Source organism: Salmo salar, chromosome ssa02 (assembly GCF_905237065.1).
Source record: "Salmo salar chromosome ssa02, Ssal_v3.1, whole genome shotgun sequence".
Taxonomy (NCBI): domain Eukaryota; kingdom Metazoa; phylum Chordata; class Actinopteri; order Salmoniformes; family Salmonidae; genus Salmo; species Salmo salar.
Window position 1 is genome coordinate 25,331,459 of NC_059443.1, and position 27,250 is coordinate 25,358,708.

At 41.8% G+C, this 27,250-nt stretch overlaps 3 protein-coding genes and 1 pseudogene across 14 annotated transcripts; 2 read left to right on the forward strand and 2 right to left on the reverse strand.

The window, feature by feature from the left end:
- Window positions 1-361: 361 nt before the first annotated feature.
- On the reverse strand, window positions 362-17,190 carry LOC106577962 (protein lin-37 homolog). Of its 7 annotated transcripts, XR_006760414.1 has the most exons (13): window positions 16,774-16,877; window positions 16,399-16,452; window positions 16,198-16,273; window positions 16,006-16,053; window positions 15,838-15,867; window positions 15,654-15,739; window positions 15,346-15,506; window positions 15,095-15,226; window positions 14,933-15,006; window positions 14,603-14,747; window positions 5,083-5,166; window positions 4,244-4,336; window positions 2,057-4,116 (listed from the first exon to the last, which is right to left on the reverse strand). XR_006760414.1 is itself a non-coding variant. In XM_014156457.2 (10 exons), the coding sequence occupies exons 2-10, from the start codon at window positions 16,430-16,432 to the stop codon at window positions 14,660-14,662; spliced, it is 729 nt and encodes a 242-aa protein (XP_014011932.1). In that variant the 5' UTR covers window positions 16,433-16,452; window positions 16,774-16,877; the 3' UTR covers window positions 14,305-14,659. The 7 variants fall into 7 exon arrangements, 1 of the variants encoding a protein (XP_014011932.1); XR_006760411.1 differs by lacking the exon at window positions 16,774-16,877 and adding an exon at window positions 16,935-17,190 and having other exon boundaries at window positions 2,057-4,336; XR_001322251.2 differs by having other exon boundaries at window positions 2,057-4,336.
- Window positions 9,348-11,058, forward strand: LOC106577956 (C3a anaphylatoxin chemotactic receptor-like; annotated as a pseudogene).
- On the forward strand, window positions 16,968-24,225 carry proser3 (proline and serine rich 3). 5 transcript variants are annotated; one of them, XM_014156416.2, is made up of 14 exons: window positions 16,968-17,257; window positions 17,496-17,580; window positions 17,691-17,802; window positions 17,926-18,218; window positions 18,418-18,569; window positions 19,036-19,139; window positions 19,664-19,749; window positions 19,871-20,004; window positions 20,233-20,447; window positions 20,590-21,029; window positions 21,114-21,330; window positions 21,517-21,679; window positions 22,205-22,286; window positions 24,059-24,225. In XM_014156416.2, exons 2-14 carry the CDS (start codon window positions 17,570-17,572, stop codon window positions 24,096-24,098), a joined length of 2,049 nt encoding a protein of 682 aa, XP_014011891.1. In that variant the 5' UTR covers window positions 16,968-17,257; window positions 17,496-17,569; the 3' UTR covers window positions 24,099-24,225. The 5 variants fall into 5 exon arrangements, with proteins under 5 accessions (XP_014011891.1, XP_014011907.1, XP_045556925.1 ...); XM_014156432.2 differs by having other exon boundaries at window positions 19,907-20,004; XM_045700969.1 differs by having other exon boundaries at window positions 19,871-20,447.
- Window positions 24,137-26,759, reverse strand: hspb6 (heat shock protein, alpha-crystallin-related, b6). Of its 2 annotated transcripts, none has more exons than XM_014156489.1 (4): window positions 26,461-26,759; window positions 26,093-26,258; window positions 25,669-25,791; window positions 24,137-25,452 (listed from the first exon to the last, which is right to left on the reverse strand). In XM_014156489.1, exons 2-4 carry the CDS (start codon window positions 26,249-26,251, stop codon window positions 25,285-25,287), a joined length of 450 nt encoding a protein of 149 aa, XP_014011964.1. In that variant the 5' UTR covers window positions 26,252-26,258; window positions 26,461-26,759; the 3' UTR covers window positions 24,137-25,284. The 2 variants fall into 2 exon arrangements, with proteins under 2 accessions (XP_014011964.1, XP_014011973.1); XM_014156498.2 differs by having other exon boundaries at window positions 26,589-26,747.
- Window positions 26,760-27,250: the final 491 nt, after the last annotated feature.

Here is a 27,250-nt window from a genome sequence, read left to right on the forward strand (position 1 = left end):
GTACATCAGCTGATATTCTCAAAGTGCTGTACAGAAACCCAGCCTAAAACCCCAAACAGCAAGCAAAGCATGTGAAAGAAGCACGGTGGCTAGGAAAAACTCCCTAGGAAAAACTCCCTAGAAAGGCCAAAAACCTAGGAAGAAACCTCGAGAGGAACCAGGCTATGAGGGGTGGCCAGTCCTCTTCTGGCTGTGCAGGGTGGATATTATAACAGAACATGGTCAAGATGTTAAAATGTTCATAAATGACCAGCATGGTCAAATAATAATAATCATAGTAGTTGTCGAGGGTGCAACAAGCACGTCCGGTGAACAGGTCAGGGTTCCATAGCCGCAGGCAGAACAGTTGAAACTTGAGCAGCAGCACGGCCAGGTGGACTGGGGACAGCAAGGAGTCATCATACCAGGTAGTCCTGAGGCATGGTCCTAGGGCTCAGGTCCTCCGAGAGAAAGACAGAAAGAGAGAATTAGAGAGAGCATATTTAAATACACACAGGACACCGGATAAGACAAGAGAAATACTCCAGATGTAACAGACTGACCCTAGCCCCCCGACACAAACTACTGCAGCATAAATACTGGAGGCTGAGACAGGAGGGATCAGAAGACACTGTGGCCCCATCCGATGATACCCCCGGACAGGGCCAAACAGGCAGGATATAACCCCACCCACTTTGCCAAAGCACAGCCCCCACACCACTAGAGGGATGTCTCCAACCACCAACTTACCGTCCTAAGACAAGGCCGAGTATAGCCCACAACGATCTCCGCCATGGCACAACCCAAGGGGGGGCGCCAACCCAGAAAAGAAGACCACGTCAGTGACTCAACCCACTCAAGTGACACACCCCTCCCATGGACGGCATGGAAGAACACCAGTAGGCCAGTGACTCAGCCCCTGTAAAAGGGTTAGAGGCAGAGAATCCCAGTGGAAAGAGGGGAACCGGCAAGGCAGACAGCAAGGGCGGTTCGTTGCTCCAGCCTTTCCGTTCACCTTCACACTCCTGGGCCAGACTATACTTAATCATAGGACCTACTGAAGAGATGAGTCTTCAGTAAAGACTTAAAGGTTGAGACTGAGTCTGAGTCTCTCACATTGGTAGGCAGACCATTCCATAAAAATGGAGCTCTATAGGAGAAAGCCCTACCTCCAGCCGTTTGCTTAGAAATTCTAGGGACAATTAGGAGGCCTGCGTCTTGTGACCGTAGCGTACGTGTAGGTATGTACGGCAGGACCAAATCGGAAAGATAGGTAGGAGCAAGCCCATGTAATGCTTTGTAGGTTAGCAGTAAAACCTTGAAATCAGCCCTTGCCTTAACAGGAAGCCAGTGTAGGGAGGCTAGCACTGGAGTAATATGATCAAATTTTTTGGTTCTAGTCAGGATTCTAGCAGCCGTATTTAGCACTAACTGAAGTTTATTTAGTGCTTTATCCGGGTAGCCGGAAAGTAGAGCATTGCAGTAGTCCAGCCTAGAAGTAACAAAAGCATGGATTAATTTTTCTGCATCATTTTTGGACAGAAAATTTCTGATTTTTGCAATGTTACGTAGATGGAAAAAAGCTGTCCTTGAAACAGTTTTGATATGTTCTTCAAAAGAGAGATCAGGGTCCAGAGTAACGCCGAGGTCCTTCAGTTTTATTTGAGACGACTGTACAACCATCCAGATTAATTGTCAGATTCAACAGAAGATCTCTTTGTTTCTTGGGACCTAGAACAAGCATCTCTGTTTTGTCCGAGTTTAAAAGTAGAAAGTTTGCAGCCATCCACTTCTTTATGTCTGAAACACAGGCTTCTAGCGAGGGCAATTTTGGGGCTTCACCATGTTTCATTGAAATGTACAGCTGTGTGTCGTCCGCATAGCAGTGAAATTTAACATTATGTTTTCGAATGACATCCCCAAGAGGTAAAATATATAGTGAAAACAATAGTGGTCCTAAAACGGAACCTTGAGGAACACCGAAATTTACAATTGATTTGTCAGAGGACAAACCATTCACAGAGACAAACTGATATCTTTCCGACAGATAAGATCTAAACCAGGCCAGAACTTGTCCATGTAGACCAATTTGGGTTTCCAATCTCTCCAAAAGAATGTGGTGATCGATGGTATCAAAAGCGGCACTAAGATCTAGGAGCACGAGGACAGATGCAGAGCCTCGGTCTGACGTCATTAAAAGGTCATTTACCACCTTCACAAGTGTAGTCTCAGTGCTATGATGGGGTCTAAAACCAGACTGAAGCGTTTCGTATACATTGTATACAAGAGTATGTGCAAATAGATGGTAAAATACACAAAAACTGTTTTAGCAGTAAACCAGTCAGCATGGGCATGGCTCTTAAGAAAACAGCTGCATCATAGCTAAAGGCCTAATGTTTGCAACATGATTTCCTTCCTCATTCTCAGTTAGTGGAAAGAAACTCCCACATAGTGCTACATTTGAATGTGCAGTATTGCGTTATTTCCGGAAAAGTATGCACTCACTACTGTATGGTGTTCTGGATAAGAGCGTCTGCTAAATTTGTAAACTGTTAAATGTATTGTGCCAATGTTTCCACCTCAGCTTTCATTAGAGCACTGAGCTCCTTCCTAACCACGTCCCCTGTCCCCAGCAAGCCCCCGTGTCCTCCAGCAGGTGGCCCTTCCTCCGCTGAGCCCTGCTCAGTGCAAGCAGTACTGGGGACAGAGCAGGATCACTGACGCCATGATCTGCACCGGAGCCTCCGGAATGTCAGGTAACTGACTGACCTCCCATGTCCTCCTGGAGCAAGTGGAGGATACCTTTCTCCAGTCAGTTACTGAACATTTCTCTCTAATCACTCTCGTATAATTTCGTCTGACAATAACCTTTCACCCAACACATGCGCTATCTTAAAGTAACCAGGTACAGATTTGTTTAACCAAATTCTCTGGCAATGGCATGACAATGGAAGTCAGTCAGGCTACAACTCGGCCCCTAATACAATAATCTCTACCAGTGCCAGTGCGCCTAACCTCTCCCTTCTTCTCCTCCATCTCCAGGGTGATTCTGGCGGTCCTCTGGTGTGTCAGAGCAGTGGCGTGTGGTTTCAATTGGGTATCGTGTCCTAGGGCACCACCAACTGCAACGTCAGTACCCCTGCCGTCTCCTCCCGTGCCGCCTACCTGCGTGGCTGGATTGGCCAGACCGTCGCATCCAACTAGTCACAGTGGACCCCAGCTGCAATAGCAACCATGTCTCCGCACACAAACTCTTCTTCCTGCAAACAGTGGTCCCACAGATGAGTGTGTGATGTCACACAGACCTGATCCGGCTAGCTTTCCCATCAGCTAGTGACATTTCAACCTGTCTCATGCACAGCCGCTCACTGTGTTGCTACAGTCTAATTGTTTTCAATGTAACTGAAAAAGATGCATTCAATTAAAGTTGTATAAGATTTTTTTCTGTTTGAAGTCAGAGCAGTGCCGAGAGACCATTCAGGAAAAACATAACCATCAACAAAACAAAACACACACACGCATGCACAAAAAAAACTTTGCGTTCATTAATAGTAACCCATAGATAGCCTTACTAAAACACATTTGGCAGGTTTTTATTTTATTTTAAATGTGTGAATTGTCCTGGGGAAAGTAAAGTTTTTCTCCCCCCCCAGACAGCAAATATGGAAAGTATTTAAAAATATGTGTCAAGCAAGCATAACAGGATTCAATATTTTCCTGGTATTTTACAAATGTTCCATCCCGAACATAAGTGAATTGTCACATGACGAACCCGGTATTTCATGCCAAAACCAGAAGTGCCATCCTAAAGTATATAAAGAATATAAATGTGTCTGGATTTGATTAGAGCTTTGATCGGCATCAAAGACATTTTATGATCCCAAGCCCAAAAAAGCCCAAATGATAGTGCCATTTTCCAATACATTGTTTATGATATAGGCTACCGCACATTACACAAAAACATTAAAGCCAATAGATGTATACATGCTCTCTTGGATAAATAAAGGAAACAAGCTCCAGTAGCCTAATATTTTTGTGTGTGGAATGTATTGTATTGTATTATAAGGACTGGAAGTACTGACCTCATTCAAACCATGAAGCTGGGAGAGAACGTGATGGTGGTGCAGGACATGAGGCCTACAAAGTCACAATTATATTTGGAAATATAATATGGCCCATTTTAAAATGTGTATAATTTGCAGGCTGACATATATACCTTTCAAAACATTTCCCTTCATGTTTTACCATGTGTGTATTAGCCCACCTCTTTCTCCATTGTTGCTTCCTTCCTTCTTTGCTTTCAACAGTTAAATGAAATATGTTTTGTTGTCCTTATCTTCGCCATTGTAATGACACCCTTGAATAATAAATATAGGACTAGAATAAGATGCAGATGGCTATCTATTCACTCCATGAAGATTGACCAGTTATGGGTCTGAATAAATAACTATCAGAGCCTACCATCGTGCATTCTCTCCTCTTTTAAACTCCCTGTGAGTTATATTGGCTGCTGTAGGCCTATCTAACATTCAGCAAACAAGAGACTGCATCCCTCTTCGAATAGTCTATTGATAGTCTAATAATGATTTAAAAAATGTCCAGCAAGCTATTATTCTAGTCTAGCTTTTCCTGGTACTCCAAGAGCTAAAGAGCATTTTTTAAAGGAGAGGCCAGTGGAACGTAGGTGTGGATTATGCAAGAGACAGCTATAAATTAGAAGCTTAGACTATGCATAACCCATCCAGGGGCGAAAATCTGATATCAACTTTGGAGGGGACAATTACATGAAATTTTCTCAAGAGCAATTCCTGAGGGGGACACCAAAAGTAGTGCTGTAACACATAGCCTACATTGTAATATGGTAAATGTATATTGAGGAACCAAAGAAATAAGGTGTTTGCCGTACTCCTAACTACCGGTACCCAAAACTACACAACTAATCACAACAGCAATACCATTGCCTTTAACAAATCTTAGTTCAGTCACCAGTTTAAGTTGAGAGTGGGGGTATCCATGGCATTTTCCAATTATGTTCCTATTTTACAAGTCAAAAAAATTGAGAACCTTTCATAATGTTGCCAAACAAAGACTCAACAAACTTACCTGAGACTCCCTGTCTCTGCCAGTCTGTCCCTGCATATCTGTCCCCAACTCTGCTGTCTGTGTGCCATCTGTTGCCTGCTCTGCCTAATGACATCATTGTGAAACATTTCCATTAGAATTTAATTTCTTTCTTATAAACATTTTATCAACTAGTCTTTGAGATATTAGGCTACTAGGGTTCTTACTATGCGTTTTGGTGTATTGAAAAATACTCTGATGTCCGTCTTTTATTTTTCTGCCATTTTTCTACCTGGCTGGCTGGCTGGCTACACACACACACACAGTGTGTAGGTTATTTACAGTAGGAGATGGGCTTCTATCATCTTCAATCATTCTATTTGGGCTTCGATCTAAAAGGTTGCTAGCAAATGTGAAACGGATTAAAATGACAAGAGTTGACAGCTGTATGAGTTCACCATTTACACAACATATGCTGCAACCTTTTGTAATTTTAATAGTTTGTTTCATATTGGCTGGCTTCCAACAATATCTGAATTTGCAAAGCTAGCGAGCACCAATTCAGTTTCAGTGGTGTTTGCTATAATCTTTGCTACCCGGGTTAAATAAAGGTGAAATAAAATAAATAAATAAAAGTTCCCTTGCGACAATTTAGCTTTTGCAACGAGACCATTAAATATATTTAAGACAATGGTAGAAGAGAGTGTAGTTCTGTTCAGTTTGGATTTCAGTTTATCGCTAACCTTATCACAGGGACTTTGAAGCACTAACTTACAGTAGATACGACCTCTCTGTTACCTAGCAAGCTAAGGAACTGGCAGTGGATCAAACCATTGTGAGGCAAAGGGTGGGGGGGGGGTCGCAATCTTTTGAAACTTAAAAACGCGCTATTAAGTGTCTATAATCAGCACAATTGCTTTCATTGCGTATTATTAATATTATTTAAATTACATAGTTATGTTTCAGTGATATATTGGGGGGGACAAATCATATTTTTCCCAGGATGGGGGGGTCGTGTCCCCCCGTCCCCCCCGGGATTTCCGCCCCTGAACCCATCATTCATTAACTAAATGTAAGGCTAATACTGCATTTAATTTATTACCTGAAAGAGGTAGGCTCAAAGATCTATAGGCTATAGAATGCATTCAGGAAGTATTCAGACCCATTTCCTTTGTCCACATTTTGTTACGTTACAGCCTTTTTCTAAAATGGATTAAATAAATAAAATCCTCATCAATCTACACACAATACCCCATAATGACAAAGTAAAAACAGATTTAGACATTTTTGCATATGTATTACAAATAAACTGGAATACCTTATTTGCATAAGTATTCAGACCCTTTGCTATGAGACTTGAAATTGAGCTCAGGTGCATCCTGCTTCCATTGATCATTCTTGAGATGTTTCTACAACTTTATTGGAGTCCACCTGTGGTAAATTCAATTGATTGGACATGATTTGGAAAGGCACACACCTGTCTATATAAAAGGTCCCATAGTTGACAGTGCATGTTAGAGCAAAAACCAAGCCATGAGGTTCAAGGAATTGTCCGTAGAGCAACGAGACAGGTTTGTGTTGAGGCACAGATCTGGGGAAGGGTACCAAAACATTTCTGCAGCATTGAAGGTTCCCAAGAACACAGTGGCCTCCATCATTCTTAAATGGAAGAAGTTTGGAACCACCAAGACTCTTCCTAGAGTTGGTCGACCGGCCAAACTGAGCAATCCGGCGAGAAGGGCCTTGGTCAGGGCAGTGACCAAGAACCCGATGGTCACTGACAGAGCTCCAGAGTTCCTCTGTGGAGATGGGAAAACCTTTCAGATGGACAGCCATCTCTGCAGCACTCCGCCAATAAGGCCTCTACAGTAGAGTGGCCAGATGGAAGCCACTCATTAGTAAAAGGCACATGACAGTCCGCTTGAAGTTTGCCAAAAGGCACCTAAAGTACTCTCAGACTATGAGAAACAGGATTCTCTGGTCTGATGAAACCAAGATTGAACTCTTTCGCCCGAATGCCAAGCGTCACGTCTGGAGGAAACCTGGCACCATCCCTACAGTGAAGCATGGTGGTGGCAGCATCATGCTGTGGGGATGCTTTTCAGCAGCAGGGACTGGGAGACAAGTCAGGATTGAGGGAAAGATGAACAGAGCAAAGCACAGAGAGATCCTTGATGAAAACCTGCTCTAGAGCGCTCAGGACGTCAGACTGGGGCAAAGGTTCACCTTCCAACAGGACAACGACCGTAAGCACACAGCCAAGACAACGCAGGAGTGGCTTCAGGACAAGTCTCTGAATGTCCTTGAGTGGCCCAGCCAGAGCTTGGACTTGAACCCAATTGAACATCTCTGGAGACCAGAAAATAGCTGTGCAGCGATACTCCCCATCCAATCTGGCAGCTTGAGAGGATCTGCAGAAGAATGGGAGAAACTCCCCAAATACAGGTGCGCCAAGCTTAGTGTCATACCAAAGAAGACTGGAGGCTGTAATCGCTGCCAAAGGTGCTTCAACAAAGTACTGAGTAAAGGGTCTGAATACTTATGTGAATGTGAGATTATTATTATTATTTTTTTTTTATTTGCAAACATTTCTAAAACCTATTTTGCTTTGTCATTATGGAGTATTGTGTGTAGATTTATGGGGGGGACAATTTAATAAGAATAAGGCTGTAACATAACAAAACATGGAAAAAGTCAAGGAGTCTGAATACATTCCGAATGCACTGTACAGTATATCAATCTTGACCAGGATTAGGCCTATCTATTTTGGATGCAATTTGAATGGAATTGATGGAGTGAGAAAGACAGAGAGTATTTGCATGCGCACTGATTTAAAGTAATGATATTCGAGTGATAGGCTGCTTTAAATCTCTGCAGCTGCAATTTAAAAAATGCATCTTTACAATGAAAAAAAATGGTGACCCCGAAATCCATATGGTGAAGAGTAAATTGGACCGCATTCAGTCCTTATATTACTGTAGCATAGGCTATGTTGCAGCAAATTTAGTCCTACCTTTCACAAGAAAAATAAGTTACCATGATAAGATGATACATGCATTGTGAACTGCGCTCCATACTGAGAAGCGTTGATGGGGTATCTGCACTTTACTTCGCTATTTATATTTTTGGCAATTTTTACTTTTACTTCACCACATTCCTAAAGAAAATAATGTACTTTTTACTCCATACATTTTCCTTGACACCCACAAGTACTCGTTACAGTGACAGGAAAATGGTCCAATTCACACACTTATCAAGGGAAAAATCCCTGGCCATCCCTACTGCATCTGATCTGGCGGACTCACTAAACACGCGTACTTCGTTTGTAAATTATGTCTGAGTGTTGGAGTGTGCCCTGGCCTTCCGACAATAAAAAAAAAAGTAAAGAAAATTGTGACGTCTGGTTTGCTTAATATAAAGGAATTTGAAATACTTTTACTTTTGATACTTAAGTATCTTTAAAACCAAATACTTTTACTCATGTAGTATTTTACTGGCTGACTTTCACTTTTACTTGAGTCATTTTCTATTAAGGTATCTTTACTTTTACTCAAGTATGACAATTTAGTACTTTTTCCAAAGAAGCCAGATTTAGATATGGCATATAATTTAAGAATTCCATTTCACATCATGCTGAGCCTGTTCATATAAATAATTTATTATAATTTACCGGTTTCTCGCAGTTATTCATACTGGGAAAATGGAGTAGGTTTGGCCGGGAAATCTCGGTAACCCAGTTCCTGTTATTCAACCCTAAGCCATACCATCTTCAAATATGAAATAAGGCACTTTAAACTTTGAGAGGATGTTTGAAGAGAAAGGGAGGGAGGAAGAGGGCGACAGCGCACGCGCGTGCGAGAGAGCACTGTTTCATTTGTGGCGAGAGAGCGGGTGCTATTCATTGCTATAGAGAATAAGACGGAAATGGGTAAGATGCTTTATAGTCTATTTTTTTGTACCCTTATGATCTCTGCACCGGGTGCTTTAACTTTTCATTCAGACTGATGCTTCATTTGTAGAAGTAGAGTTTCATGACAAACATGCAATTCTTAATGTCATCTTGATTTTTTTGAATTGCTTTTTACTCATACTTTTTAGAAACTCCTATGCATTAGAATTGTTGCATTATGTGTGAATAGAGAACATATGAGGGCTAAGTCATGTACTAAATGTCTTCTATAAATCTAATGACTTTCCTTGTTGAAAGTCATACCTGGTCATAGTAGGTGGGAAATTAATGAAAACTGGGGTAATAAATTGGGACATTTCTTGTGAATAATTGATCCAAATAACAAATAGATATTTAAGGCTTATCAGTGCAGTAGACGTGCAAGGTTGCACAAAATATACACCGTTTTGCAAGATACTGAATTCCCTTGCAAATAACTTTCAGATAACATCCGTTTCAAATAATCTCTTATAGAAAAGTCTACTAATCAGCACTATATCTAAGATTACAATTGGTAATATTTCTTTCTACTTTCAGAAAACTCTACCATGGTATATTCCGATGTGACAACGGGGATGGACATAATATCTCTGGTTGTCTACTGTGTGGCGTTTGTGCTTGGCCCCACTGGCAACGGCTTGGTGATCTACGTGACAAGTTGCAGGATAAAGAAGACTACCAACTCTGTTTGGTTCCTCAACCTGGCCTTGGCAGACTTCCTCTTCACTTCCTTTCTGCTCCTCTATATCATCAACATGGCCCGTGGTTATGATTGGCCTTTTGGTGACATCCTTTGCAAGTTAAACAGCATGGTGACTGTGCTCAACATGTTCGCCAGCATCTTCCTCCTGGCGGCCATCAGTCTGGACCGCTGTCTGTCCACGTGGGTGGTTGTGTGGGCCCATAACAAGTGCACGCCAGGCAGGGCTGAGGTCATCTGTGTGGGGATCTGGCTAGCCTCATTGGTCTGCAGCCTCCCATTCACCATCTTTCGGCAGATCATACAACATGATAACAGGACAATGTGCAGTTATTCATTTCCCCATTCTTCCACAGGCAGGAACTTGGTTGAGTTCCGCTTCCTGCTGGGCTTTCTCATCCCATTCCATCATAGGCTCTTACATTGCCATATGGATACGGGCCAAGCGCCTTCAGAGAGGAAGAACGTGCAGGTCCCTCCGGACCATCGTCTCCGTTGTCCTGGCCTTCTTCATCTGCTGGATGCCCTTCCACGTCTTCCAGTTTATGGACATCATGGAAGAAGACAACCAAGGCCTCGAGCTGGTCGTGCATATAGGGATTCCCCTGTCTGCTAGCCTGGCCTACCTCAACAGCTGCCTGAACCCCATCCTGTATGTCTTCATGTGTGACGAGTTCCAGAAGAAGCTGCGTCAGTCCGTGCTGCTTGTATTCGAGAACGCTTTTGCAGAGGACCACGGGATGAACTTTGTGTCATCAACGCGCTCCCTGAGCTCCCATCTCTCCCGGATCTCCCGTAAGTCTGAGTCTCTGGCTCCAGGAGAAGGAGGACATTTACGCCTCACTGGTGACCAGTCTGATAGTAAAGTGGAAACTGAGGTGTGAGATAGGAGACATCTGCAAAAGACAGGGCTAGTACATCTGTATTACAGAGTAATTTGACTGTATCTATACTGTAGTTATGGGACTTGAAATGGTCAGTAGCTGTTGTTATTGTGGTTTTCATGGTGGTAATCAAATCAATCAAATGTATTTTACAAAGCCCTTTTTACATCAGTAGTTGTCACAAATTGCTTTACAGATACCCAGCCTAAAACCTCAAAGAGCAAGCAATGCAGGCAGATGCAGTTACCGGATTTAACTTCTGTTATAGTGATGTTATGTTGAAGTTATGGAGACCTTATTTTGATGTTATGGGTAAATTATGGGGATGTTATTGTCATGACCATGGCATTTTTTTGCCTTTACCTCCCTTATCTCACATCATTTGCTCACATTGTATATAGTCTTATTTTTTTTTTCTTCTACTGCATCATTGATTGTATGTTGTTTTACTCCATGTGTAACTCTGTGTTTTTGTATGTTGACGAACTGCTTTGCTTTATCTTGGCCAGGTCGCAATTGTAAATGAGAACTTGTTCTCAACTTGCCTACCTGGTTAAATAAAGGTGAAATAAATAAATAAATAAAAATGACGTTGGCCTGTGGGTAAGGTTTATGACCCCCCCCATAAATACCTTTCTCCCTTCCCCTCTCTTACTGACCCTACTGAAGGACTGCTGTCCTGTTAAATATAGAGAGTCTGGGAACATCAAACAAATGGGGAAAGGAACCATATTTTGGTAATAAAACCAGTTGAAAATATGCTTGATAACGTAATGAGTATGGATTTCATTTCAGTTGTCATCTGAGACATTATGACTGATGACAGGACGACATAAACTGTACCTGGGAAAGTATACACCCTCTAGTTATCAGAGTCACATGGAATTGTTATGCAATTGAAATGTTTGATATTGAAATTGTTTGTTAGGAGATTAAATGTAATTTTAGCTTCCAAATTAGAGAATTGGGTTTTCATAAGGAAAGTGCCCTGCTTGATCAGTGGCCCAACCCTGTGAAGAGACAGGGGTTATAAACGATGAAACACCTCCCTCCCCCTCTCCACTATATAAGCCTTTGACGAAAAGATAACCAAGTGGTTCCAGTACGTAAGGTCTGCAGCCTCTACGTTAGAAGGACACACATGTCAAGAACAGAACTAAGCCAACCTCGGCGTGAGCTTTGGTGGCAAATGGTATGAACTTTGAGCTTATTCACTACAGAAGTGATACTTCCTAGCCGTTGAGTTAGCAGCGGCCGCTGTCGACGGGGGCTAGGAAAGGACGGACGACGGATCCAGTCTAACAGACGGACGAAGATACCACCACTTATCCAATTTACCACCAGAGACATTCTTAAGAGTTTACAGGAAGATCTGTTGGCCAACCCGGCCAGCATCTACGACCAATCTACCGAAGCGCAGCTCAGAGTAAATATTTATTGCATTTTCCTTTTCCAAATGGACGGTAATTTAGAATGAATAAGATAATGTATTTACGATAGCCTAGCTGCTGTTTCTGTGTTCCTAAATCTTCCCGCTCTTTCATTCAAGCCCAACCCCCTTTCCTTTGTGTAACCAGCTTTCATACAGGTTCCGTTCACCAGGGGTGAATTCTGTATGACATCATTGTATTCTGTGTATTTGTAATTCTGTGTGATTAGTTAGGTATTTAGTAAATAAATAATTAAACCAATTTTGTATTGCTGATTCAACTTGTTAGCCAGGGTTCGTGAAGATAGCCAAGAATTTACAACTTTCATTATGAGACTGAAAATAAGATAAGGGTTAATATTGACTGCTATCGATGTAAAATATTACAAAGTATTTTAAGAGTTTATTCGGAAGATAACGGCTCTATAAACGTTCTTCCGTGGTGCCCCGACTTTCTAGTTAATTACATTTACATGATTAGCTTAATCAGGTAATATTAATTACAGAGAAATCATTTTATAAGTTAGCATGTCATATCACTTAATCCGGCATAGCCAAAGACACGACATTATGGGGAAATGAGGACATTTGACAATTGTAAAAACAGCACTGACAGATATATTATAGCGATGAATAAATTACAATAGCTCTTTACAACTTTATTTGTTTTTACAGTTTACTTAATAAGGGCTAGGGGGCAGTATTTACACCGCCGGATAAAAAAAACGTACCCGATTTAATCTGGTTACCACTCCTACCCAGTAACTAGAATATGCATATACTTATTACATATGGATAGAAAACACCCTAAGGTTTCTAAAACTGTTTGAATGGTGTCTGAGTATAACAGAACTCATTTGGCAGGCAAAAAACTGAGAAGGTTTCATGCAGGAAGTGGCCTGTCTGACAAGGTGTCGTTCTTCTTGTCTCTGTTTATTGAAGAGTGAGGATCTTAGCTGTCCCGTGACACTTCCTACGGCTGCCATAGGGTCTCAGAAGGCAGTAAAAAGCTGAATCGTGGCTTTGCAGGCTCTGGCTGAAAAAAAGTAGCGCGTTTGGGTAGTGGCTGGTTACAGTACTGTGAGACTCAGGCTCGTGCCCGCGTCGACTGAAAGCTTTGTTTACTTTCCTCTGTTTAGCTAAATGGACATTCCCGGTCGGAATATTATCGCTTTTTTACGAGAAAAATGACATAAAAATGGATTTTAAACAGCGGTTGACATGCTTCGAAGTACGGTAATGGAATATTTAGATTTTTTTTTGTCACGAATTGCGCCATGCGCACGACCCTGATTTACCATTTCAGATAGTGTCTGGGACGCACAAACAAAACGCCGCTATTTGGATATAACGATGGATTATTTTGGACCAAACCAACATTTGTTATTGAAGTAGCAGTCCTGGGAGTGCATTCTGACGAAGACAACAAAAGGTAATCAAACTTTTATAATAGTAAACCTGATATTGGTGAGTGCTAAACTTGCCGGGTGTCTAAATAGCTAGCCCGTGATGCCTGGCTATGTACTTAGAATATTGCAAAATGTGCTTTCACCAAAAAGCTATTTTAAAATCGGACATATCGAGTGCATAGAGGAGTTCTGTATTTATAATTCTTAAAATGATTGTTATGCTTTTTGTGAACGTTTATCGTGAGTAATTTAGAAAATTGTTAGTGAATTCGCCGGAAGTTTGCTAGTATGCTAGTTCTGAACGTCACATGCTAATGTAAAAAGCTGGTTTTTGATATAAATATGAACTTGATTGAACAAAACATGCATGTATTGTATAACATAATGTCCTAGGGTTGTCATCTGATGAAGATCATCAAAGGTTAGTGCTGCATTTAGCTGTCTTCTGGGTTTTTGTGACATTATATGCTAGCTTGAAAAATGGGTGTCTGATTATTTCTGGCTTGGTACTCTGCTGACATAATCTAATGTTTTGCTTTCGTTGTAAAGCCTTTTTGAAATCGGACAGTGTGGTTAGATTAACGAGAGTCTTGTCTTTAAATAGCTGTAAAATAGTCATATGTTTGAGAAATTGAAGTAATAGCATTTCAAAGGTTTTGAAAATCGCGCCACAGGATTCAAGTGGCTGTTACGAATTCGTCCCACCTAGCCCAGAGAGGTTAAAATTTTAGATGTGTGAGAGACTTTTCTTTTGAATGTTAAAACAAAAAATATTCACAAGAGCACTGCTTGTCTGGGAAACTGGTGATCCTAAAACACAAATATTTACCACTGGAAGCCTGGAATTAATTTAGAGTATCCCGGAATTTAGACAAATGTTGCACACTACTCAACCTGTTTACAAACTTTTCATGACACATTGTTGTGATTGACATCAGACTATATAATGCATTACCAGATATTCTGTAATATGACAAAAAACATGTAATAATTATTTAAACAGATGAACTTGGGCCCACCAGAAGCATCAACTTACTGCTGAAAGTATTGCTACATTTTCAAAACGAGGACTTTTTAGGTCCCTAATTGTGGCAGTATATGGGCTCCTCTGACATTGTCTCATGTAATGTCCTCCTTGGGGAGAGGACTAGGGCAGCGTCCTGGGGCAGATGACTTCCTCGTGGCTCCTACCTGCTCTATTCTTTTTCTCCTCCCTCTGCTGTGGGATACTGCCTGGGGGATTCCCAGCTAGCGGTCGTACATCTCCTTCATCTCTTTCAGGATCTTGATGCTCTCGGTATACCTCAGCTGATTCTTGTTGGACGCTTCTTTCCATCTGAACACAGTTATGTATATTAATACAACTGAACGCAGCTAGATAAACAATGTTTACTGACAGAATTTGTATCAACTTTTTTTACAATCAAGATTACATTCGGTTCAATAGTTGATATTCGACTCCACAATCTATTCATGTCAACAAAGTTAGCTTTTGTGATTATTTAGATGCCTTGGACTTACTTTTGCCTGATCTTTTTCCAGCGTTCTATGTGGTTGTATATGAGGGGACCAGATACAAGAGCTGTATCTGTAGACTGGTGACAAAGACAGATTGAAGCAATCAACCGTTTACTGTGGTAAATATGAAAATGATGGCTAGGCATAGTAGATGTTATACAGTACCTTGCTGACGATAGGCTTTTCTGTGGGCGGGATCCTCAGATTGACAGGATCTCCAGAAGGGTTGAGAGGACAGGAGGTGGGCGGAGGGAGGCAATACACATTCTGTCCCTTCCCATTGAGCATGTCTGCAGCCTGGCAAGATGCAGGTGAAAAGTGAGAAAACAAATACTGGACAGAGAGCACTAATGAAAAATATATATTTATGCCCACATTGTGGGCATCTTTGTCCTGCTTTTTGGTAGTGAGCTTACCTCCTCTTCCCCTATGCTGTGTGGGGGGCTTGGGGATGCAGCTCTCTCTCTGACCGCCGGGTTGTTCCTCATCCAGGCCCGGCAAATGGGGTAAAGTGGGGTACTGGTGGTGTACTGGGCCAGGTCCACACTGCGGTCAAACAACTTGATAATGTAGGCATCTAGCAGAGAGGGAGGAGAACAAATGATTGTATATGTAGGTGAATATCTAGAGCTTGAAGAGTAGAGTCAGTGAGTGAGAGAGAAAAGGTTTTTAAAAGTCAAACGATCTGTGTTTGGCAAGGGATTGACATCTGCAGCGGAATTACTTTGTTTATGTTGGTTACTCTCTGTTAAGCTATCATCCATCTCTTTCCGTTTCTTCCTCCGGTGCTGTAGGAACCGTGACGATGGCCTATGACATCAACGACGAGGGAAAGGGGACAGGTCAAGGCCTTTCAGTGTCTAACAGCCACAGTCAGATGTGTTTAAAAAAAACCTCATAATGCTTACCGCTTCCCAGCAGAAGATGGAGACACATCCCTATGGAAGAAACAGGCAATCGGAATTACTACAGAAGTAGTGGAACCACAATAGGCTACTGAGTGAGTCTAAATAACATACTTCGTTTATTATAAAAAGTTGGAATACCAGAAGAAAAAAAACAATTTACGGACATACTTGCTCAGAGGCTCTTCTGCCATCTTTGTCTCATCTTCATTTTGCTCCCTGGAAAAACAGCAAAACCAACATTTCCCATCACCTAAGCTTGATTAGATAGTGCACAGCCAAGGAAAGGATCCTGAAGCTGTGAGTTTCAGTGTCAAGCCAGTTAATGTGCTGTATCTTTCCAAATAAAATAAAAACACCAACCTCTCACTGTCACTCTTCTCTACCAGCCCCTGTAATACTGCATCTAGTCGGCTGCGTGCAGCACTCCCCTCTGCATCTGACAAATATAAATAAACAGTCGACTTTGCTTAGGAGATATATAATAATTCCAGTAGCTAGTGTTAAGTCCCACTGTATCGTCAGCTGAATTGGTTTTTGGTTTTGAAATGTTCAAGTTCTCACCTGGCTTCTCAGTCTTGATCTTGACGTGATGCATGATCAGTCTACCCGTTCACACTAACATTCAGAAATCCCCAAAACAAAATATAAAATACAAGTTAGTTGGTAGCTAAAACGACAAGTTCGATAAAAAGATTATGTACAGGGAAACACTGATGCAAAATATGCAGCTAGATATTAAATGACCCAAAAGGACTGTTGTTGTGCTAGTTAACGTAAACTAACGCAAATTGAAGCAGTATTTTCTTGAGTAAGCGTGTGTAGACGCATTATTCGAATTATGTCTATTTGATATATAACTTTTCATCAGCAGAAAATGATTGTAGAATTAATATCCAAATGCCACGTATCTATACATAGAACAGTTAGTTTTGTTACCCTCCAACAACTAAGTAGCTGACTGGTTGGTTACCGCGGTGGTCGGATTTGTTTCAGAAGACTTTCCTCTTCCGCGCGCAGTTCGCTTCCTTTCTACTGGTTGTACAATGTGGAGTCGACTACACGAGTATCATTGGTTCAGATCAATGTCTGTCACTTACCAACTTTTTCTAGATTGGCCAGAATCGATCGTTGGCGATAATGAGGTTCTCGGTAAAGATAAACTCAAGATTATTGAATCTGTCAAATAGTTGAATTAAAAGTTATCCTGCGAGGAATGTACCATTTAGAAAAGTAGAACTAATTGTCTAGACTATGCATATGATTTTACTAATCGAACTATTTTATTTCGCCGTTTGGTTGCCCGGTAACTGACACAAGCCCAAACCGGATAGAAACCCGGAAGGCGCATTATGTTTTCCTTTCATTGAATCAACCGAGGCAGTGATCAAATCGAGATGCTCAAGTAACATTTACATGGAAAGTACGTGCTTTAAAAAAAGTATTTAATACGTCATCGACGTCAGTGATCTAGCCTTTCTAAATGAACAAAAACTGTTTTAAACTGCAATGCTGTTAGCTAGCTAAGTTACAGGGATAACTTTTTGCAGTGCCAGCTAATTAGCTAGTTGTCTCTTTTCACTCTCTTGTTAAATCAAATGCGTGTGTGCTAGGTATTTACCTGACACACACTTTAACACTGTCTCATCCTATGATTATAGCTAAGAGTTGTCTACATGTGGGCTATAACACTTCTCTGCCCAGTGTGTGAGTTGGCGCCGGTGATACTGTCAACATGAAATCCAGGTGAGGCGTGGAACAAGTAATTAGGAATGCAGCGCAACCGTTTTCAAACCAGAACGATATGTTTTTGCCACAATGAAAATGGTCACCTTTTGTCTCTCTTGCTCTCTTAGTGGTGCTGCTCTGTTCACAAGGAAGAATCCCTTCCCGTCAGACCCACCTCTGGGAAAAACACATTACAACCCCTCACGCACCAAGAAGCTTCCAAAGCAACAGAGGAAAACCGTAAGAACTGGACTTCAGGGGCTGTCAGGGTCTTTTCCAAATATACATACTCCAATACAGTAAATACATGTATTGTCATTAGTCTCCTCATCAAACTTGAGCTTTTTTCCTGGTTTGTCTTAGACCCTGAGCCCTGTTCGCCTTGCCCAGCTGTCCAGCCCTCCTCACCAGACACACACACTGAGCCCAGAGGACCAGTGCTTCCTTGGGGCAGCCAACCACTTTGTCCTCTGTCCTCCTCCTGCCACAGAGGCCCAGCCTAGTTTCTTAGAGTCCTGGCCCTCCACTGACCTTGGGTCCTCCCCGGCCAACACTGCCGCCTCCCCGAACAGAGACACACTGACACGGGACCCAACATCGGGAAAGTCCCTGGTCTCCACTGGGGGAGGAGAGCAGGAAGATTCAGTGTTGGCAAAGTATGCTTCATGCTATTTCTAAAATTACATGATGGTAATTTGTTTTATTTGTGACCCTGCATCCTTATGTATGTCTTCATTATAGTGTGTATCATGATATCCACAATAAGCTTGCAGGTGATGAGTTTATAGGATTTTTGTATTGATTTATGGTGTTATGCCCTTGTCTCATTAGTAACTACAATAATTCCTTTTCCAGGTACATTGAACGCTTTCGTCACGGAAGGCCACAGAGTCGAGAGGAGCGTCAGCAGATGTCGGCAATGGTGGGAGAGGGCCAGCAGCCTTTCTGGTGGCTGTCCTCCTCCCCTCTACCCTCCAGTTCTACACCCACTCAAACCACTGACATAGGTACTTCACTTGGATCATTCATTGTTCTTTACATCTCATTGAAACTCACAAAGTTTTGCTGGCTCTATAAAACAAGGAATCTAGTGACCGTTCTGATGCATTTGACCAACTCTTGCTCTGCTCTCCATTTCAAATCAAAGTTTATTGGTCAAGTACACAGTTTAGCAGATGTTATAGCAGGTGCAGCGAAATCTTATGTTACTAGCTCCTAACAATGCAGTCAAATGTCAAACAATTAAAACATACATTTTTTTAAAGGAAAGAAATCAAGAAAGTCAGGACGAATCCAATTAACAACCCAAATAGCACTGAATCAAAATGCAATCTATACACCGGATGAATATGTACAGCAGTAGCTATATTAGTGAGATATATCAAGAATCAAGTATATACATAAATATGATGTGTGTATAAACAGTAAAATACAATGTCTACTCATTCATTCCCCCTTTCTTTATGTACACAGGCCTTTCCCTTAAAGACTCAGCCACCACCCTCAGTCCAGTTGGGCAGTTTTGGCATGGCACCACCCTCTCCCCATGCAGGGGACTCCTTGATCTTAGTGCCATGGTGAGTACATCATCGTCCTGTTCATGCTCCGTTTTGGTAAGTTTCTTTTTGAGACGGTGAGATATATTGGTATTAGACAGGTGTATGTAATTCTGTCAAGTGTGCAAGAGCCAGAATGGCTGAGATGTATTGAAAGACTCCCCATGCAGAGTGCTGCTCCTCATAAATATTTGCATACCAACACCATACGACATGTTCTGCCAAACCACTGTTTATATGAACTAGTTGGCAGCTGTTCCCTTTGATTATGCAACTGTGTTTGATGCCTTCGCTAATACCCCTTCTGGTCAAAACACCGCTCCATATCCAGCTTGCTGCATATCCCTGAGGGAATGAGCTGAACTCGATATGCAATTGATGTGAGCTTTTATAGAACTGAGCCATAAAGAGTGTTCAAAACAGAACCCGCTGAGGGCTCAGTTACACAACATTGTGAATGTTCTAGAATGTTGGTGATAGAAATGGTGACAGGAGATGATGCCTCTGGTGCACTCACTGGCCTCTCTTTCTGATCCCCCTGGCAGGGCCTGTCAGACTCCTCTCACGGTGACCTTGGAGACTCAGAGATACTGCATCTACAGGAGAAGGCCAGTAGACTGCTACACAGAAGGTAGACATGCTGGGAGGAATGGAATACACTGAGCAGGGTTGGGGTCAATTAAATGTAATTCCGTCAGTTGCAATGAGGAGAATTGTATTAGTCTTACAAAAACTAAATGTTATGTTTTCAGTGAGCACTCACTCAGTAGTGGATCTATTCCCATCAGCTCTGAGGGCCTGGGCTGCTCCAATTTTTCCTCCCCTGTGAGCATAGATGAGCCAGTCCGAAGGCCTATAGTTACCAGTCTTATCGACTCAACCACTGGTGAGCCATGGGGGTTGGGAAGTTCAAAACGTCTGATTTGCATGAATTTCCCTTGTCTCAACCACATATTGCTTTTTCAAACTCCCAGAGCCACTCTTATTCTGTGCTCTTGCCACGTCCCTCATTTCTCATGGTCACGATTTAGTTTCCTTTTGCAACTTTCTTTATTCTCACTTTATCTGAATACACATATTGCAATAACTCTTCTTGTGCAACCGCTTCCTCAAGTTGTGGGGAACCTAGGCTCAGCAGACCTCTATGCTGGAACCGCGCCCAAACCGTCTGTGGTTGGTCCCCCGGACCCCCGCACATGCCCAGAGGAGGACATCCTGTTTCAGTGGCGTCTGAGGAGAAAGATGGAGCAGGCCAGTCAGTGGGTTCAGTCAAACCCACAGCAGGGTTACACCCTTCATCAGCATGCTGTCAGCTGTCAGGCTCACAAGGTACTTACCCCCTTGTCTACTACACCTGCTCTTAGAAAGAGTTTTTGAAGTCTCTTTGAAATGTCTGCCACTGTGTGGTAGTATTTTCCAATGCATTTAGGTAATCACAGATCAAATGATTTGATTTGTTCCCCTTCGTTAGGTACAGTGGAATCCTCTCTCTGCTTATTCCTCTCATAGAGTTGCCCCCTCCCTCCCCATCTCCAGCCCCACCATCTCTAAGTTGCAGCCGGATGCCCCGGTCCGTCCCCACATGCACCTCCTCTGTGACATCCTTCCTTGTACGGCTCAACCCCACTCCCCTCCACCGAGCCACCAGAGGAGCCCAAAGAGGAGTGGGGTCTCTGGGGCCGACCGGACCGTCAGGCAGCCCAAAGCCCAGTTCAGCTCCACAGACACGTCCACTGAGGAGCCCACTAGTAAACATGAGTCCTCTCCACCACCACCCGCCTTGTCTGAGACCACAGAGGAAGAGTGGGCAGTTCAACAGAGAAGAACCGAGAGGACAAAAAAGGAGACACTTCAGAAGGAGAGGAGTGAGAAGCGGACAGGGCCGTCCTGCAGAAAGAAGAAATCAGCCAGGTATGACCTGTATCTAAGAGGGGTAACAGTTTGACTGAATGACATGTGGCCCAGTCTGTAAACTCAATGACAATATCTCTGTAGGTGTCACGTTGGTGACAGGGACCATGCTGAGAGGCCCAGCTATGCAGATTGGAGTGTGAGCCAACACCACACCAGAGGTAAAGACAGGGTCATCCCATGGAGGGAGGAGCCCAGCAGAGACTGGGGGCAACAGGAAAGGGGGCCGGGGGTAGTGAGAGAGGGCTGCCCTGGAGATCGTGCTCCACCACCCTCTCCCATACACAGCGCCCTGGGACAGGTCAGTTAACACCGTGGGTCATCAGCATCACTGATGCTAGATGCCATTAACACATTGAAGAAAGGCTGTTATGAATTTAAGTGTTACAATAATATTCATTTACTTTAGTCATTATTCATTTATCCAGGTTAGTTTAATTTAAATAAAGATATTAGTTGAGTAAAGCATATTAATTTACCTTGGCAGGTAGTTTCAGAGGTACTGTTCCTGACCACGGACTCTCCGGACCCGCCCAGAACCCCTGTGTCCTCTGACTCTCCCAGATACATGCCCCCACAGTCCCCCGCCCCGCCTCCCAGTGCACAGCAGCCCCGGGAGGTCGTAGCTCAGCTGCTGCAGGAGGCTGAAGGTGAGACTGCCTGGTGCAGTGGGGACTGCTGACCTTAACTCTAGGTAGCAGAGGTGGAATAGACTCTGGCTGTATAATAGTGTATGTAAATGGCCTCCAGTCAAGTTCCACCGGGACTGAATCCAAAAGAACTTTTTCCTGAATATCCCATTCATATACATGCATTTCTTACTCTAAATAATAAGTTAGGATTTTGCCCTAAATGCTAAAGGGGTCTTTTGGGTGGCATAACAATTGAGTGATGCCATAGTCCTCTCTGTTATAGGAGTACATTGACTGTGTGGACCAGTGCCAGTTATCTATTTTCACTTCACCTTGCTGGTGTTCATGTGTACATTTCTGGCTATTTATACCTGTGTACAGTTAACATGTGCTCTAATATAACATTATGAACTCCTGGCATAGCTTTGCTAGAAAGTAGCTAAAGTTACAACAAAAAGAATCGGTAATGTAATCCAATGCTCCTAAAGTTACTTTTGTTATCTGCACAGTGACATTTTAACTGCATATCTTTTCCCCCTTAAGATTCAGACGAGCAGGAGTTTAAAGATGACCCCTTACTGAAGGTCTTAAGGCAGCAGAGGAAGTGGGTGAAGGAGCAAATCGGGTAAAGAACTGGTATATGTTTCCTAGATACAGTATATCCTTCATTTATTTCATTGACCTTTCCTTTACTCATTAAAATAATGAGCTTATTAAAATATTTTCAGAGTAATTACAGTACCTTATGAAAGTATTCACTTTTGTCCACATTTTGTGTTACAGACTGAATTTCATATGGATTAAATTGAGATTTGTTTTTTGGTCACTGGCCGACACAATACCCCATAGTGTCAAAGTGGAATTATGTTATTAGAAATCTTTACAAATTTAAAAGCTGAAAAATGTCTTGCGTCAAGTATTCAACCCCTTTGTCATGGCAAGCCTAAATACATTCAGGAGTAAAAATGTGCTTAACAAGTCACATAATAAATTGCATTGTTTCACAGTGCAATAAAAGTGGTTAGCATGATTTTTGAATGACTACCTCTATGTGCCCCACACAAACAATTATCTTTAAGGTCCCTCAGTCGAGCAGTGAATTTATAACACAGATTCGACCACAATGGCCAGGGAGGTTTTCCAATACCTCACAAAGAAGGGTACCTATTGGTAGATGGGTAAACGAAGAAGAATATGAAAAAAGCAGACATTGAATATCCCTTTGAGCATTGTGAAGTTATTAATTACACTTTGGATGGTGTATCAATAAGTCACTACAAAGATACAGGTGTCCTTCCTAACTCATTTGCTGGAGAGGAAGGAAACCGCTCAGGGATTTCATGATGCCAATGGTGACAGAGTTTAATGGCTGTGATAGGAAATTGCAGGGGATGGATCAACCACATTGTAGCTACTCCACAATACTAACCTAAATGACCGCTTGAAAATAAGGAAGCCTGTACAGAATAAAAAATATTCAAAAACATGCATCCTGTTTGCAATAAGGCATTGAAGTAAAACTGCAAAAAATGTGGCAAAGCAATTCACCTTTTGTCCTGCATACAAAGTGCTATGTTTGGGGCAAATCCAACACATTACTGAGTACCATTCTCCATATCTTCAAGCATAGTGGTGGCTGCATCATGTTATGGGTATGCTTGTAATCGTTAAGGACTGGGTAGTTTTTCCAGGATAAAAAAACGTAATGGTGCAGGCAAAATCCTAGAGTGAAAACTTGGTTCCGTTGCTTTCCACCAGACACTGGGAGATGAATTAACCTGACAGTAACCTAAAGCACAAGGCCAAATCTACACTGGAGTTGGTTACCAAGAAGACTGAATGTTCCTGAGTGGCCGAGTAACAGTTTTGTATTAAATCTACTTGATAATCTATGGAAAGCCTTGAAAAATTCTCGCAATGATCAACAACCAATTTGACAGTTTGAAACATTTTGAAAAGCATAATTGACAAATGTTACCTAATCCAGGTGTGAAAATCTGTTAGACTTACCCAGAAAGATTCACAGCTGTAATCACTGTCAAAGGTGCTTCTATACACTTATGTGATTGTGATTGTATTTTTTGCAAACATTTCTAAAAACCTCTCTTTGTCATTATGGAGTATTGTGTAGGTGGGGGAAAACAATTTAATCCATTTTAGAATAAGGCTGTAACATAACAAAATGTGGAAAAAGTCAAGGCGTCTGAATACATTCCGAATGCACTGTATCGTAAAATCATGATGTTATGCTGATTTGTTTTGTCTTTGGAGTAAAATGTTACATTTTATTTTCTCACATTGCAGACCCATATGACTCCTAGAGTGATATAATATTTGGCTATGCAAAGCATTGAAGCAACCTTAGAACATGCTCTAAAAACATGTTTTTTCTTTCAGAGAGGTAGACTCGCTGTTGGATGAATTCGAGGAAGAGTGAGCACTGGTGGTGTGCACACAGGGAACAAAAACAACCAATTCAACAGACTTATTTTATTTTTGTACAGCAATATATAGTGCATTTATTTTTAACATTCTCTTCTTACAATAAATAGTTTGAAAATATACAACAACCTTACTTTTGAGTTTTGTGAACATACTTGATAATCTGAGTGTTAAAACATTTACTCATGACTTAGAGGGCATTAGACACTCCACACAATACAAATCAACATTTTCAATGGTTTTATATCATATTTACAATAAATGGTTCCATAAAAACATTTTAAGATTGAGTTAAATGGGATTCTTTTGGATGAGGGATGCTTTTAAATGAGGAATCTGTCCTGTTAATATGTACAAACCTCAGAGAGAGAGAGCAGGGAATTTGAATGGTGTGATGGTGTAGTTAATGGGTGTTTTGGTACAGGCAGGCACCAGTTCTTTGAGTGTTTGATATGTCTGTTGGAGTGTGCCTGTATTTTTTTGTGTGTGTGAATAGTTTACCAAGCTACCAATTACTTCACATTGGAAGAAGTTAAACTACAATAAAGTTACCCTTAACGACATTTTTATTTTCTTTATTAACTAAAATTAATTTGAAAAGGGTTTACTACATCAAACTACTTTGTGATAAATTATATTTAAGTTTGAAATGTCAGACTACAAATTGCAAGAACAGTTCACAGAATGTGTAATTTAGCATATTAAACAACTGTTTCAAGTGAGAACTAGAAAATAGTAATACTGAAAAAGAAAGGAAAGGAACAGGTTCCGTCCCTCTCTTCGCCCCAACCTGGGCTCGAAACAGGGACCCTTGCACACATCAACTGACACCCACGAAGCATCGTTACCCATCGCGGAACAACCACTTCAGGTCTCAGAGCGACTGACGTCACAGATCGAAACGCTATTAGCGCGCACCACCGCTAACTAACTAGCCATTTCACATCGGTTAAACTTACTACATCCATATTTTCTTTTTGCAAAAAAAGTAGTGTAATTCCAGTAGTTAGCTACACAACTACTTTTTTTTGCCATGTAGCAAACTACATAATACCAAGATTTGAACTGCCACCAAGCTACTGCAAAATGTAGTTAAAGTACTAGTTGAACTACATGTAGTGTACTACTCCCCAACACTGGTTCCTATGGATTGTGTGTGTTTGTTCCTAGGGTGTGTATGCTCATGGTTCAGAGTGGGACAGGTGTGTGGAGTTCTCCCCCTGCAACATAGGGGCAGATATGATGAGGATGCCTTCAGGCGACACAGCCGACTCCAGAGCCATGGAGTCCACTCCCTTTGGAATCCTGTAGCGCCGGTTGAACTGTCGTGTCACCAGCCCTGACCCATCCTGCAAACACGTTTATAGTGAACACAGTCATTGAGGAATGCTCATTTTCAGGCTAACAAGTGGTCTGGTTTCCAGTCTGGTCGGTAGTTGGTTGAAGCAGAAACGGACTGCATAGTAACCAGGCTATATTCAATGTCTGTCATCACAAACTATGGAAGTGTGATTATGAATAGAGAACAACTCTTGCATAATACATGCAACACAGTAGTTGCTTACTTTTTTCTCTTTGTGTTTCCCTTGGACCTCCACAAAGTCTCCTGTCACCTTGACCATCAGCTCCTCTGGGTTGAAGTGTTTCACATCAACCTGAACTGTGAATCCTTTGTGGTCACAACACACCTGGCAACAGGGGAAGATACCCAATTTTACTACTCAAATTGACACTATTGCTGCTTTATTACTGCTGGTTTAATCTACTTCTATGTAATTCTATTCAAACGATACGAAAATGCAAGAGCACCTGCCGTAAATGGGCATTCATTAAAATGTCAGTAGAATATAGAAAGTAAAACACACAATTCATTTAGCAATGTTACCTCATTGATACAGAACAAAGTCATGAAAAATGAATCAAAAAATTGTTTTATCAGTGAGAGATTAGAGCACTGCATGCATGCAGTGTAACGGAAATAAAACCTACCTGTGCTGAGCCAGTGTGCTCCGCCACTGGGGTGAGCAGCTCCGACGGCGTGAATGAGTACAGCCCGAATGTCCCGTTCAGCGCGGGAAGAAGAGGCGGCAGGACTCTCTCCCATGCGATACCGCTGGCTGGAAAAGTGGGTGGCAGATCGAAGTCCATTTCACGTCTGAGGTCAAAATAAAATATGCAGTGATTACTACAGCCTTTCACAACCATATGGGCCGATGATGTTACAAATATTCTAGGTCACAGGGAGAAATAGCAAATGGGAAAAAATGAGAGTCCAATAAATGTAGGTCTATTCGAGAAAATATTAGCCTAATATAAGTTGTTAGAATGAAGCAAGAAATAAATCAACCATAATATACCCGCTGCTTCACTGCTGAGGTACAGAAAGTGATTGATTCGTAAAGGCTACAGCGATGGTTTTTATAGTCCTTGTCAAATCTGGAATATTGCTGTAAATAATACCAAATTCGCTTGAACAATCAAAGACCTTTCAAATTGTTGCTGGGAAGAGTCACAGTTTAAAATCCCAGAGACGCAGAGTCGTTAGCATTTATCGTTATGAGATGCCTGCAAATCCTATTATGTTCTGACTGCCAATAGGATGGATTGCTGCGTCCGTGTATCTGACTCTGTGGAAGTGCGAGTTAAGGTCTGTATTTATGATAGCAGGAGTTACATAATGAGGCGGGAACTTCGCTGTAAAACACCCTGCATTGCTTTGGATTCACCACCAGACCCCTAGGAATTATGATTTTGTTTTAGTTGTGATCAAAGGCTTCGATAGAATAGGGACCTGCCTTAAGGAACACTCCTCCCTATCATATCAACCTATATATGAGGAACTTTTACCATATTCTCCATCATATAGCTTTTTTTAACTGTTACAATCCTCCTTCAAAATCATAACGGTTTTTCATTTAATTTTAGATAATTTGTATGCATTATACAATTTCACTTTCTCAGAGTTTGTTGCTGTATCTTATCCATTACTTTCCGGGATTGTCTGTTTAAAAATTACATCAAAGGGGTGAACCCCCCAAACAGTGCATCCGTGCCAGACAGCATGGGACGACAGTAAAGGGTGATATGCCGCGTTCAAGTGGTAGTCAGAACTAGGAAACTCGTACATTTCTGATTTGCTAACTGTTT

What these genes read in the sequence shown, in the direction of transcription:
- proser3 (XM_045700969.1), top strand. An exon ending in GCTGCTGCAGGAGGCTGAAG is followed by an intron (nt 21,680 to 22,204) that starts GTGAGACTGCCT and finishes TTCCCCCTTAAG; the next exon opens with ATTCAGACGAGCAGGAGTTT. An exon ending in TGGGTGAAGGAGCAAATCGG is followed by an intron (nt 22,287 to 24,058) that starts GTAAAGAACTGG and finishes TTTTTCTTTCAG; the next exon opens with AGAGGTAGACTCGCTGTTGG.
- hspb6 (XM_014156489.1), bottom strand. Translation starts at nt 26,251, where the DNA reads ATGGACTTCGATCTGCCACCCACTTTTCCAGCCAGCGGTATCGCATGG. An exon ending in AGCACACTGGCTCAGCACAG is followed by an intron (nt 25,792 to 26,092) that starts GTAGGTTTTATT and finishes CCCTGTTGCCAG; the next exon opens with GTGTGTTGTGACCACAAAGG. An exon ending in GGAAACACAAAGAGAAAAAA is followed by an intron (nt 25,453 to 25,668) that starts GTAAGCAACTAC and finishes ACGTGTTTGCAG; the next exon opens with GATGGGTCAGGGCTGGTGAC.
- LOC106577962 (XM_014156457.2), bottom strand. Translation starts at nt 16,432, where the DNA reads ATGCATCACGTCAAGATCAAGACTGAGAAGCCAG. An exon ending in GAGAAGAGTGACAGTGAGAG is followed by an intron (nt 16,054 to 16,197) that starts GTTGGTGTTTTT and finishes CTGTTTTTCCAG; the next exon opens with GGAGCAAAATGAAGATGAGA. An exon ending in GCAGAAGAGCCTCTGAGCAA is followed by an intron (nt 15,868 to 16,005) that starts GTATGTCCGTAA and finishes TTTCTTCCATAG; the next exon opens with GGATGTGTCTCCATCTTCTG.